Here is a 14,280-nt window from a genome sequence, read left to right on the forward strand (position 1 = left end):
CTGTTTGTTTTTCCTGCTGTAAACTTTGTATCAGTCTGTGGCATTTATGACGTGGCCAATATCATACCAGAGAATGATGATATGTGTATGAAATGTGACCTGCGCAGCCTGTTAGATCCTTGTATGCCAGCGGTAGTTTATGCCCATGCAGGATTGTATTTAGCTCCAGATTAGCCCCAGCATTTCCACAGCCCCACAAGGAAAAGCTCTTTGCAGATGAATGAACATACCATACCACTGTATCAATACCCAACAGAGCTTTTGTACCACATACAACACCTAAATACAGCAAAGAGAGCCAGAACTGAAATTTCCTAAGTTTTTAGCTTTTATCTGGCAGTGCAAGAGTGTCACACAAATATGTACAAACTTTTTGATATTATGTTACCATTTTATGTGACCAAATCAACTTCACAAGGTGGAATAAGGCAACACTCCTTCTTAGAAGCCAGCAACATTCCTCATATTTTATTTTCAAAATCTGTGAGGTTCTTTGAGCAATTGACTCTCACAAGCTCCTAGTTACAATCACCATGGGTAGAGCAGGTAAGATGCTTGTAGTTATGTTTGCTTGACACTCGCATAATTTCCTGGTTTGAACTCCTTACAGCTTTGTCCAACCTTAACCATTTGTTTAGATATATCTTTTTTTCTATCTCGGGCTCAATTAATGTTTTCAAGCTTTTATCAAAATGAGATTAGAAAACATGAAGCACTTTTTCAAAGGTTTATGTCTTCTGTGCAGTATCTTTTCTTTGAAGAGCTTTTATGCAGAAATGTTAAGCAGAGCTTTATCAGAAGGGCACAAATGCACTCACTTAACTGACTCCAGGAAAAAGGACGTGGATGTAGCTCTGGAAGATCAACAGCTGTATGTGCTCGCTATACTGTCATTAAGAATATGCTGGTAAAATCGCTGAACTTTTTACTTTCATCGAGTACCTCCCATTTCCTTTCTCAATAGTGATCGTATCACTCAAATTCCCGGAAATGGCTGGAGAAGATGAGAGGGATGCAGTAGTCAATACCACATTCTCCTCTGGCCTATGCAAGGGGCAGGGGACAGATCCATTTTGAGCTCTTTTCTGTTCTAGGGTAACTGCCTACTTTTAGCTTACTGCAGGTATGAAGAAAATTACCTCTCTAGGACAAGCAACTTGTGTAGGCCTCTGACCATAAAACGCTATGTGACGCCAGGCAGGAGAACTTTCAGCCACTACAATGGATGTCTGATGTGTGGAGAAATGCTGAGGTTCACAAGCTAACAGAAAAGTTTTTGCTCATTTCACCCTAACTAGACTTGGACATAGACCTATGTAACTCCATCTAGTTCAAAGTTCCAAGTACCTGTTCTAGCTTCAGAAATGGCAACTCTATCAACTCCAATGCTTTGAGTAAATTATCAAATGCATAACTCAAATACTTCAAACTTATGGAATGTGTATCAAATATACATGGTTGTTTTGGAGTTTGGGTCCATGGGCGGTTCTTTTGTCCAGTTACATCCCAGCATTGTTCACCATTGCTGTTTTCCATTCTGCCTTCCAGGATAGCAAACCTTACTGCCAGGCTGGTATTACGGAGAAAGGTAACTTCAGCCATCTCAGACTCACACAGTAGGAGTGTGCCTGTGACCAGCTGGCTCATGGTCTCGCTCACCTCACAAGTAACTTGTTCATATGATACCACATATTTGGTCACATCATTTCCCAATATACTGGAGAGCTTACCCTTATATTAAAATAAAGGTTCATTTTCTTATGTGCAGAACGTTTCCATGGCTTCTGTAAATGCTGCCATATGTCTGTGAAATCCAGCTGCCTCCGTGACCCTCACTCCCTTAAAGCTTCACAACTTTTTTCAAAGCACTTCTTTTAGGATAGTAATTTTTAGCTTGGACACAACCCAAAACTACTAAAGCTGTACATGTATGAGTGAAGGGAGGAAGGGAGGTATTCCAGCACTGAACTTGTCCTTACTCAAAGTAGAACTTTTTCATTAAGGGAAAGAAGGAAAGGATAAAGAACTTAAGCATGTCTCCATATACCAAGTGTATTTGTTAAACTACATTTTTCCACTTAAATTCAAGCTGCATATCAAAGCTGCAAACACTGCAGTACAACTTGTCTACAACACAGCAAGACTGTGTAAGAGCTTTTAGTCTGCATACTTTATTCTTTGATAGATAACTGATAGGGAACAGTATTATATGAAAACATAAGAATGGCTTTCAACCTAAAATCATATCCCTGAAATTGCCAGCTCTTGATTGACATTGCATTAGTGCTACTCTGTGCCTTGTAATATAGTTCTGAAAAAATGAAAAGAATCTGCACACTAAAACCCAAATAGGTTTTCCCCTTTTTTTATGTTCTTCCTTTGCAAGGGTTGCGATATGAGAAGGAGTTTTTTACTAGTGAATTTGAAATTTACTCCTTTTGTAAGGAACACCTCAATTAATAGCTGATTGCCAACCAATGGAGCTGCCTCTTGCTTGACGCTCCATTGAACTCACTGGCAAGAGTTCCTTTTCCCATGTGATTCACTGGAGCTCTGCAGTGGCACTGGCATTGCCCAAGTATGCATATTTGCAAGACTGAGGTCTAAACGCAAGTGTAAATATTCACTTCTGTAAATGGTCTTTAACTAGAGAGATCCCAAGGACTTAAGTAAGAAAAACAGACCTCTAGAGAGTAATTCTAGCACCGTTTTCTTCTGTGAAGTGCAGAGAGTTGAAGTTTTGCACGTTTGAACCTCAGCAGGGAAAAGAAAGAAATGGGTATGTCTCTTTGCCCACAACCAAGCATACCAGTTTTATTTGTGGCTCATACTTTGGTTACCTTTCATTCCTAATGCACATACAGATTAGCAACACTTATTATAAACAAGATTTTTTCCCCAGAAACTGAGACAATCCAGTAGAGAAAAACAAGGCAGTAACTCCCAGGCTTGGAAAACAGAAGATGCTTTGTGATTTTCAGCTCCAGTGCTGATTTCTGGTTTGTAGCCCTCTTTCTCTTGTCCTTTTTTAAACAATGCTCTCCTCCTTCTCATCTTAAGAGGCCAGCCTGTAGGTCCAGCTTCTTTTGTGGTTCTTCCTCTCTGTGCACTCCAATATTCATTCTCCCATTCTTGCTTATTTCCTACTAAGAAATCACCACACGTAATCACCACTTTGCACAAGTCACATTCTGTGGGTTAAAGGAGGAACAGAATAATTAGCAGTAAGGGATGTGTAAGGCCCAACCCATGGAGGGCAATGATGGAGGTAGGGAAGCTGAATATTTATTGTAGCAGTGTTTTGTGCCTCCTTTACACTAGTCTCGGGAAGTTCTTTCCTACTTGTCTAAGGTGAGAAAGTAAATTTTGTGCCTGCGCTGCTAACTTTTCCTGACAGCCTCACTGGGTTGGGTAATATAAATAGTTGAACTAGTGCTTGCAGTTAACTTCTGGCATACCAGTTCAGATAGTTTGAGCATTTCTGTGGATTACTTTAGAGCTCCTAGCAGGGGCAATACTGCAAACAACCTGTATGGAAGCACCAAGTGAATGTTAAAGACATCTTGAAAAATGGCTGAAAAATAGACCATGCAGATAGTTCCTACGTATGCATTTTTAGCAGAACTTGCTGTCTTTGTCATGCAGTACTTCCTAGACACACAACTTTTTACCCACATTTTTATCTAAGCAGAGCAGGCAATTAGTAATTGTGTGGCAATGAGAGCTGTCATTTCCCATGATTCTGCTGCAAATCCTACAGTGTTTGGTGTTTCTGTGAAACTCTAGTCCCTGGTGTTAAGGGATAACATGTATATTAAGGGAGGCAGAAGGAAAAGGGCAAGGTAAATTTTTATCCTTTGTGTTGCAGGACAGTGACTTGCTTTCTCTTTTTTCCCTTGCAGGTATGACATAATGAACCTGCAGTACATAGAGCCCAACCGCTACGACTACGTCCACATTGGGACCTGGCATGAGGGCGTGCTCAACATCGACGACTACAGGATTCAGATGAACAAGAGTGGAATGGTCCGATCGGTGTGCAGTGAGCCTTGCTTGAAAGGCCAGATTAAGGTGTGCCTCAGACACTTGCTTTCTGCTACAGAAATGTGAATAACCAGTCAGTGTTTTTTCCCTATACTCAAGCAAGCTTCTTCCAAGCCAAGGGATAGGACTTCCTTTTCTTCAGGAAAGCCAAAAGTATAGAAAGACTCCTAGATTAGCATCTTACTCTTACAATCCCATACACAGGCCCGTGTTTTCTAAAATTGCCCTTGGTAGTGATGCAGAGTCTTCTAGTGTGACAGGATTTGAATTTTACCTTATGTGAGAAAGAACAAGATTTTCACTTAGTCATTTCCTACAACATTCAGTGGCTGTGATTCACTTGGGGGCTGATCCTGAAAACAACGTGACCCATGGGAATCTAGTATTTTGTTCCAGCAATAACACCTGCAAGAAAAAAAGCGGGGGGAAAAAAGGCCTATTTGTGTCTTGTGTTCACAACAGGAGGTATGGAAACACAAATGAAATCACTCTGTGTTTACCAAACAGTAGCACTTGTATGAAGCTATAAATGATTAGCCACCTGCCATGTCTGAATGACATAAAGACATGTTCCACCACTATCAAAATGGTATGGATGCAGTAAGTTTAAAATGGCAAGAAGCCCATTCAGGAAAATCACCTTAGAGCAGACCTTCCCTTCTAATTTCATTTAATAAGCACATTTGCAGCTTTTTAATTCTATATTGCTACTCTGAGCAATAAGTGATTGATGATTTGGCAAAGGCATACTGACATACTCCAACAATCTTGGAGTGGAAACGTTATTGGTATTTACTACCCTTCAAAACATCTTTTCCCTGTTTTTGAGATGATGCAGTTTGTGTATGTGTGTATATGTAAACACCACGCATACAAAATGCCAGCTTCGGCTCCCATTGAAGTCTATTGGACTCTCTCCACAGACTGCAGGAGGACATGTTAACAAAAAAAGCCCACAAACCCAGCATTCAATAAAACAAACATTTTGTGGTTTCATTACTGCGCTTAGCTCCGCATGTAGATGGATAGAAAGATCCTGGAGAGAAGGCTGGATTCCTCCTTCCTGGCAAACGGAGCCAGAGTCTCTGTTGGAGCCCCATGAGCTGGAGGTATCCTTAATCTTTCTTTCAGCCTCATTGTAACAAAACTAGCAGTCAAGATGAGTAAAGCATCTTTTCAACATTGGATCATTACACTTAGCAGCCTTCACAGCAGAGAAAGATACAGCTTTCAGTGACATTCATCTCCAGAAGAGCTGTTCCGAAGCATGCTCTTGGTCATCACATAGTGGTTTTATTTTCTGTTTGTACCTATTACAGCCTTTTGGCAGTATTTTTTTAAATTTGCTCTTATTTGAATTTCTATTTACACTAGTGTAATGAGCCCCAAAGAGACTTCAATGTAAATTAGAATTTATGTGTGTGTGCGTGTGCTTGTGTGTATATATATATGAGCATGAATCACTCATTGTTCTAACCTTTGACTTTGTTTACTGCTTTTTACTGTGCCATAGATATTAAGCATGGGCTGAGCTACTTGTCCTGACCTGAACCATCTCTCAGATTAAACCTCTTCTCAAGTTTGATTGAAAATACAACACTCACCATGCCTCTGTACCAAAAGAAAAATTGTTTTGTACTTTAACTCAGAACTGCTCCCCCCAGAACAAAATAGAATTGTCCCCAGAGATTATCCTTGAACTCTTAAGCACAAATTTTAATATGCAGGGTAGATACAGAATCAAGTTCGTGTTTTCTAGTTGTTTGAAATGTGCTGTACACAGGAATTCTGTCATAATTTAAACAGTGCAGGTAGTACCTGTTTGCTGGGGGGGGCTTCTGTGTTTTCTTGATCATAGCTGAGGATGCCTTTTGCATTACAGGTGATCAGGAAAGGAGAAGTGAGTTGCTGCTGGATTTGCACCGCTTGCAAGGAGAATGAATTTGTTCAGGATGAATTCACATGCAAAGCCTGTGAGCTTGGCTGGTGGCCGAATGCTGACCTGACAGGTAGGGAACGTGTCCCTCCAAACGCATTCCCATTTGACAGGGCACAAGGAGAATGGTGTGTAGTGGAGAGTAAAGTGGCAGCATTCAGAGATACTAAAGGTATATATTTAACCACACATCTCATTGTAGTTTAGGGTGAGTGAAGTGCTACATTTTTTGGCTCAGTTCAACAGCAGTAACAATAAAGACGGCGAAATTTGTACCGAGAAATGACATACTCTGTCTGTTCCTTCCCTTCAGTTAGCATAAGCATTGATAAAGCTGTTAGACTACTAATGAATTTAGCGGCATTTGCTGCAGTTTTAGCAGTGATTATCACAAGAGCTCAGTGCATCCTTGTCAGATTGACTTGATACTCTTCTGACTTTTCTACCATGCAATTAGTAATACTTTATTTGGGATTTCAGGGCATACAGTAACTGACTACCAGACTTTCATTTGGTATAAAGATCATTCTCACTGCACCCGCCAGCAAGAGGAACGTCAATAAAATCCTAAGAAAAGCTGGCAGAAGAAAGGGAAATAGCTAGAATTGGTCTCCCCTGTGTAATATGCTTTGGATGAATTGTATGCTATGGCATCTTTCTGTTATTTTGTACCTATGAAAGTCAAGCTCCACACCTGCTCTGGGCTTTGCAATAACCACTACCCCAAGAAAATAGATTTAATGCACTGAGAAGTACCACCTTGACCTTGGGGTTTGCACTGTAAAAGATGACTGTACTTCTGCCGTATGCCGCACCTGTGAATCTTGTCCTCCAGTATTCAGCAGGGCATCATTCCTAGTCAGAGAAACAATCTGACTACCTAGTTGAAGATCAAGTGTGCAGCTTACTACATCTTTGTCCTTCAATATGACTGTCTGGCAATAGATACTGCTGCAGCATTTAACACATAGATGAAGTACTCAAACCTTGATTAAATAATTCCAAGAAACTTTGTTAAGCTAGACACTGAAGCCAAGTGAGTGTGTGAGCTTTCAGAGGCTTTATTTTGAGAGGGAAAGCTGGTCACTTCTCTAGCTAAAAATATATTATTAATCACAATAAACTGGGAAACCTGATCCATTTTCTATCTTGGCTTTCTGTGGAAAATAAGCCATGGTCATGTCCCAGATGTGTGTGTTTCTGCCTATATCCCATACTTCTCACCCCCCTCCACCCCCTGCCCCTCTCTGGTCTGCAAGCGAACCTGCTTCAACCAGATTTGTCAGGATACAGAAATATCAGTGATCATTCAGTTCCTTCAAGATTCTTGTAGCTGGTTTATAGGAAGAGGAGTTCTTGAAAAATACCTTTTGTAACAGCCCCAGTTGTGGAGAATCTTCTTGTTTTACTAGACACCAGAAAATCCACAGCACCCTTCATAAATGTCCTGACCATTGGAAAAGCTCATATTCAGGTCCCGCCTCCTAGGACACCAGTGTCTGCCAATTTTAAAGCAGATATCTACAGAGAACCGTGGTGTGTTAGTCTTGGAAGTTCACAGAATTATTTGTATGTACTATTCAGGGAAGAAAACTGGGACTTCTTTTTAATCAATAAGGCAGAACAAGAACGTAGTGAGAGATCAATGTGCACTTGAGCGAATATAGTTCAGTGCTACCATCTGCCCAAAATAGCTCAAAAGGGGGCATGTCAAAATGACAGGCACTGCTGAAAGGAGTTGAGGAAAGCATCAGTGATGGAAAAAATCTCAGGGGCATGTTGCAATCTATTAACTTTTAATGAAATCAGTAGATGACCTGCTGATTTGTGTTTCTTCTCAGTAAGGAGACTGGACTGCTGCTGTTCTAAAATCACAGTAGTGTCAGCCAAATGACAGCATAGCCATCAACTGATTTCCTAGAGAACATCAAAATGGCAATCTGCTCCTGCACAGCTTCTGCATTCTCTCTTATTAGGGAAAGAACTTCTTTTTTAACCTCTGCAATTCATTTTACTTGAATTGTAGTACCAAGTACAAAGTTGTGACGAGAAGCTGATGGCACCCTAACCTTTAGAAAAGGGAGACTGAGCTAGATAGATAAACTCTTGGGCTTTGCAGGAGTCAGCATTCGTACCATTTAATTTGGAGTTCTCTTTACTTGACAGTATTCCTCCTATCAAATGTGTTTTTATGGCTTGGTTTTATGTGTGTATTCATACTCTGCGAGTCACCATAGCATCTAGACATGGACGTTAACATCTCACATTCCGGATTGTTTTTCCCTTTGCCTTAAATCTTAAATGCTGAACATGTATGCAGTTTTAGTCCCATTTTCCATCACAGATGGAGGCTCTAAAATCCTTAGTTGCTTTAAGAAACATGAAGCACATACTAACCCATTTCCTAAGACATGCTTTTTGAGGTGCTCAACCTCTCAATTTGCAATCAGTCTCTGTTGCACAGCAATCCTTTCCTGACATTTTGTTTTTATTTTTAAATGTACTTTTTTTTTTTTTTTTAGATTGCTTCCCCTAAATATGTGTTCAGTGAATTGGAATCAGCAGGCACAAAGTATTTCTCACCACAGATGATAAAAACCTGACCTGACAAATAGTCACTAAAACCAGTATCTTAACGCCTTGTGCCAGGAAGAGATATCTTTTATAGGATCAGAAACTAATATAAGAAGAACGAATGTCAAGCTAGTAAACCCAGTTACATAAATCATCTTAAATAAGCAATAAAACAATATAGGACAGGAAGTTTTATAGAATATTATGAAATGAATCATAGAGGTTTGGGGCCATCAGTTAGCTGGGGTGTGTTAATGACCTCAGAAAGCATCCTGGATTGTCTTATTGACCTTGCAGTATGAATATAATTTTTTAAAAATAATTAAAAAATCGATTAGCCTTCTGCTCTAGGAAATGATTCATGGTTAAAGTGCAGGGAAAATAGTAGATGAAAGTTACTAAACAGCTTTTTATTAGAAACTTTTAACTATGAAGCTTTTGCCACTGATTGTCTGATTTTTTTTTTTTTTTTTTTTTGAGGTTTGGGTTAGTTTTTGTGGGTTTTTGGGGGGATTTTTGTGGTGGTGTTTTTTTTTTTTAACCTGTCAATACACAATTTCCTGAGTATCCTTCTGCAGTCTCAACAAGGTTCCCTAGCCTGCTTTTTCCTAGCTGGGAATCGACCCACCTTCACAGGTGCTGACAACCAACAACTGTTTGCTGATATAAGCAGTGCAGGCAGCTTTTTGCAACGTTTGTAGCATATATGGCTCTTGGGGCTTGCTGGTGCACAGGAATTACACTGATTTAATGAAACAGATTTCTAAGACCTTATGCAGGATAAGCTTAAAGCAATCGATAGGCTTAACTACTGTGCTGAATCGGGGCTAAGGCTCTGAAAATATCATTTAAGAAGTGATAATATGAGTATGGTTTGATGTTGCTAACCTTAAGCCCACATTGAAACGTAACCTCTCCAGCAACCAGACTCTTGTTTAATAGTTTTGCATGTATTAATCAATGAAGAGGAGCTTCTGGTTCTTAGTCTGATATTGAATCAAAGAAGGAGACAACTTCCACTCAGCGCTGCTGTGGCCAGTGGCCAGAGGTTCCCGCTGCTAATAAAAAGTTTTTCCTTCATATTTCACCATAAAAGTACTGGTTGGAAGGATAGGTTTCCTCACCTATCTGAGTCTTGAACAGACCATTTTGAGCAAAACAGAATTCCTTTTCTTCATAAAATAAGAACTCCAGTTGCACGTGCTATCACTTCTATTGTTTTTGATGTTATAGGTACCTGTAACATCCTTACCTGTAGTTAAGTAGACAGCATTACCTGTAGTTAAGTCAGTCCGGTACTCTTAGAGACAAAGAGTACAGAATTATAAGACATTCTTTCAGTTTGTATGACATTGGCAGACATTAAAAGTTCAAGCAGAAATTTTCCATGTCAGGACTTTGCCTCAGGCTGATTCTTTTAATTTCAACAAAAAAATTTTTTCTTTTTCTGTTTCTCAAAATGAGGTTACAGTAAAACTGTTCAACCCCGATCCATACCTTTGCTTACTTCTCCTCTGCTTGGAATGAAGGACTTGACATTTTGGTAAATATATCAGTTAGTAATTTGTGTCACCCTGTTAAAGATGCATACAAATTGAACAAAACTGTGGGCCTCAGAAGCTTTTAGTTCATACAGGTTGGTTTCTGTAGATATGTTCCATACTGAGGAGGAAGGGGCTGAGCGTGACTTTTGCTCATCACAGTATCAGGGCCCTTGCTAAGATTTAGCAGCAAAACTTAGAGGAAAAGAAAATGTCTCTCTTACGAACTTGCTGTCACCATTGCCTTTCCCCTGCTCTCCCCAGACGTGTCCAAGAACCCAGACAGGCAGAGGTGATGAGCAGCCAGTCCAGGATGTGAAAAGCTGGACCAGCAGTGTTCGTAATGGAGACATCTGGGTGGAGAGGTGACTGGCTAGGAAAATCTGATCTGGAAGGGGAACTGAGACAGGGACGGTGAGGGACTGGGAGGAAAGATACTTGAGAGGTGGGGGAAATGCATAAAAGGTGAGATGGGTCCAAGGGAAACTGGGAAAAGACAGAAACAAGAAGTAGAAGAGGCCATGGACACTTACTTTGGGACACAGAAACATGTTAAAAGCTTTTTGGCACTATCGAGTCAGGAACAGAAATTAATAAATGCCAGAATGAAGGTTTTCAGTAACCCAGCTTCACAACTGTAACATCCTATTAGCACAGAGACTTTTATTTTCTCTGTATTATTTCTTGCCAGTATTACATCTTCAGCACAGTGAAGAAGGTAGCCGGGGACTTCTTTAACTTGAGTGTGGGAGAGAGCAGTTAAGTACCATCTTAACTGTTACCTACATTTGCACATCTGTACTAGTCATAAAGGAGTGCCTTTCCACTTATTTTTTGAAGGCATGCATATTTTGTGGGTTTGACTTCTCCACAATAATTGGATCACATTATTTAGTGGAGACTATGAAAGGAGTGTAGAGAGAGCAAATTGACAAAATGAGAATAAGGTAATATTGTCCCAAACCAACAGAAATATAACGAGGAGGTATAGTATCTATAGTATAGTTCCATTATGACTCTGGATTTGTTTCTGCCTATAACAGATCTCTAATTAATTTCTATGATTTATAAAATCACCCTCAGAAAAATGTAGTGGGGCAAGTTACACTGATTTTGATAAAGATTAAAATAAGTTAGTCTGAGGAGGTTAAAAAGCTACCCATTCTGATTGGTAACCACCCTTTCCTTGCTGAAATGAAGGAATGGTGCTGGATGGTGCTGAATTTGTCTGGCCTCTCTTCCCAGCTCCACCTCTGACATGCTGGGCTTGCCAGGAGCTATTTCAAGAAAAATTAGGAAGAAAATTCCAAATCTCATTTCCCTTTATAGCATCATGAACAAATGTTTGGGACACTCAAAATTGATGGCTGTGTTTTGAATGTATTTCATCCAAACTTCTCCATGCTGCAGTTCACTCCTTTGTAAATGGCACATAGGCATAAGCTAATATTTGAATTATATTTGGAACTAGAACAAAAGAGTTCTTTCTTCAAGCAGATAACATTCTAACATTCTGTTTCTTTTCTGTACACTGTAGGCTGTGAACCCATCCCTGTGAAGTACCTCCAGTGGAGCAATATAGAGTCTATTGTGGCTGTGGTCTTCTCCTGCCTGGGGATCCTGGTCACCATGTTTGTCACACTTATCTTTGTGCTCTACAGGGACACCCCTGTTGTCAAATCCTCCAGCCGGGAGCTCTGTTACATTATCCTTGCTGGCATCTTTCTGGGTTACGTCTGCCCTTTCACCCTTATAGCTAAACCCACCACGACATCCTGCTACCTCCAGCGCCTTCTGGTGGGTCTCTCCTCTGCCATGTGCTATTCTGCCCTTGTGACCAAAACCAACCGCATTGCACGCATCCTGGCAGGCAGCAAAAAGAAGATCTGTACCCGCAAGCCACGTTTCATGAGTGCGTGGGCCCAAGTGGTCATTGCCTCCATTTTGATCAGTGTGCAGTTGACACTGGTGATCACGCTGATCATCCTGGAGCCCCCGATGCCCATCCTCTCCTACCCCAGCATTAAGGAAGTTTACCTTATCTGCAACACCAGCAACTTAGGCGTTGTGGCTCCTGTGGGCTACAATGGGCTCCTCATCATGAGCTGCACGTACTATGCCTTCAAGACTCGCAATGTGCCTGCCAACTTCAATGAGGCCAAGTACATTGCATTCACCATGTACACCACTTGTATCATCTGGCTGGCCTTTGTGCCTATCTATTTCGGGAGCAACTACAAGATCATCACCACCTGTTTTGCAGTGAGCCTCAGCGTGACAGTGGCGCTGGGATGCATGTTTACTCCTAAGATGTACATCATCATAGCCAAGCCTGAGAGGAACGTCCGCAGTGCCTTCACCACCTCAGATGTGGTGCGTATGCATGTCGGGGACGGCAAGGCACCTTGCAAGTCCAACACATTCCTCAACATATTCCGGAGAAAGAAGCCAGGGGCCGGAAATCCAAAGTAAGTTATTGACTGCAGGTACACTTCTATCTGTATATGTTCCTCTCTTTGCCATCCTCTCTTGGGTGACCATAGTTTGCTGAATAGTAAGGTATGTAATATTTTTTCATCTCATGTGTAGCAGAAAAGGCAGATATGATCCTTTAGAAGCCTCAGATGGATATTGACATGTTGCTGCTTATTTTCTCTCCTGCTCTAAAGGCAGCCCTGTACACAACTCCTCTACCTTTGGGGCAGGTCAGGCAGTGGCAGATCTCCATTTGCAGCTCCTCCCATCTCTCCATGCATGTGATGGGGATCTCACGCCCCTACGTGCAGTTGCTCTGCATTATGTTCAAATTGAGGTGTTATTGTAGCCTTCTGGGAAAGGGGACTAGAAATCTGTGTCTGAGTGGTTGTAAATCTCATGTACTTGTCTAAGGCCACTGGGATGTGTGTGTGAAAGCTGGGGATTGAACATTAGTTTTTAAGGTAGTGTTTTGTGACAATCCTCATTACTGTGATCCAAAAGCACCCTTCATACTATCCCTATGCTCTATTTAATATTTAGAATTATGAGCAATACTCTTAATTATCATTAGTGTAAACTTGTCCATGTTCTCAAATCCAGTGTTGGTGTGAAAATTGCAGAAGTCAACTGATAATGAAAATTAACTTGCATGCGCATCTATCGAACCTGTTATTTTCCTTGTTAATAATTAAAAGCAACCCAGCTACAGCAGAGGGGGAGAGAGAACTGTTCCTTCAAACAGCATCTCTCTGTGAGCAGCTGTCTGAACATTTGCATTCTTTATTATCTTATTGCTTTTTAATCTTTAAAGAAGCACCATAGGGCTAGACATGAGCTTAGATTATTTTTATCCCAATTTTAAAAAAATTATCAAAATAATAAAGAACCAGTGAAGTCTACATTTCTGAGCTTCCTGATAGAATTAAGGTTCAGTTAATTTTGAGCTCTCTGGGATCTGTAGGTTTCTCTGAGTCACTTGTGTTGGTTTCGATTCAGTTTGCATAAGAACCGTTTTCTTACATCCTGGAGATGGAAGGGATAAGGATGGAGGTAATACAGTAGAAAACCCATGCTGTGATCAATTTTATCTTTACGCTACTTCAATACTTTTTATTTTGTTGCCAGGCAGGGGGTCAGTAAAGAAGGGAATGAAGACATAAGTAACCCAAATGTACAGCTCAGTGTGCCATGGAGGCCATGATAAGGCTGCCAGCTCCTGAGCTAGTCAGAGAGGGAGCTGGGAGTGGCAGGCAGCCCTGCAAGCCCCCCATGCAGGGGGATGGCCAAAAATCTCTGTAGCTCAAGAGCTTGAATTCCATGCAAGTAGAAAGATGGAGCCTGATCCACCTTCCTCTGACCCTGTGGAAGTTGGATGGGGTCCTACGTGTCTGTAAGAAACCAGTGTGGTGTCTCTGCAGCATAGTCTCTGGCTAATGCTGTTGGTATGTTTAAGACGATATCTGACAAAAAAAAGGACTACTGAGTGTTGATCATGAGAAACTTAGTAACTACTTCTTTGTTGTGCTTACTGTTTTTCTAAATTTCACCAAAAAAATGGTACTTTAAAAGACCCAAGTGCACTATATTTAGAAAACAGTTCATATGAGAAAACATTTCATCCTGTTCAAAAACTGAGCTTCCCCCTCAGCATTGTGACCTTGAAAAAACAACAGGGTTTACCTGAGCTTTTTAGCAATTTGTTTGTTG

At 40.8% G+C, this 14,280-nt stretch overlaps 1 protein-coding gene across 1 annotated transcript in view; it reads left to right on the top strand.

Moving 5' to 3' along the window:
• Positions 1-12,567, top strand: part of LOC104623282 (metabotropic glutamate receptor 1-like) — a 123,854-nt gene extending 111,287 nt beyond the window's left edge. Inside the window, exons 7-9 of the mRNA XM_010290327.1 lie at positions 3,903-4,071; positions 5,927-6,053; positions 11,633-12,567. Coding sequence (XP_010288629.1) covers positions 3,903-4,071; positions 5,927-6,053; positions 11,633-12,567 — 1,231 coding nt within the window. The remainder of the gene's footprint in view (positions 1-3,902; positions 4,072-5,926; positions 6,054-11,632) is intronic.
• The last annotated feature ends 1,713 nt before the right edge of the window (positions 12,568-14,280 follow it).

Source organism: Phaethon lepturus, unplaced genomic scaffold, assembly GCF_000687285.1.
Source record: "Phaethon lepturus isolate BGI_N335 unplaced genomic scaffold, ASM68728v1 scaffold5227, whole genome shotgun sequence".
Lineage (NCBI taxonomy): Eukaryota > Metazoa > Chordata > Aves > Phaethontiformes > Phaethontidae > Phaethon > Phaethon lepturus.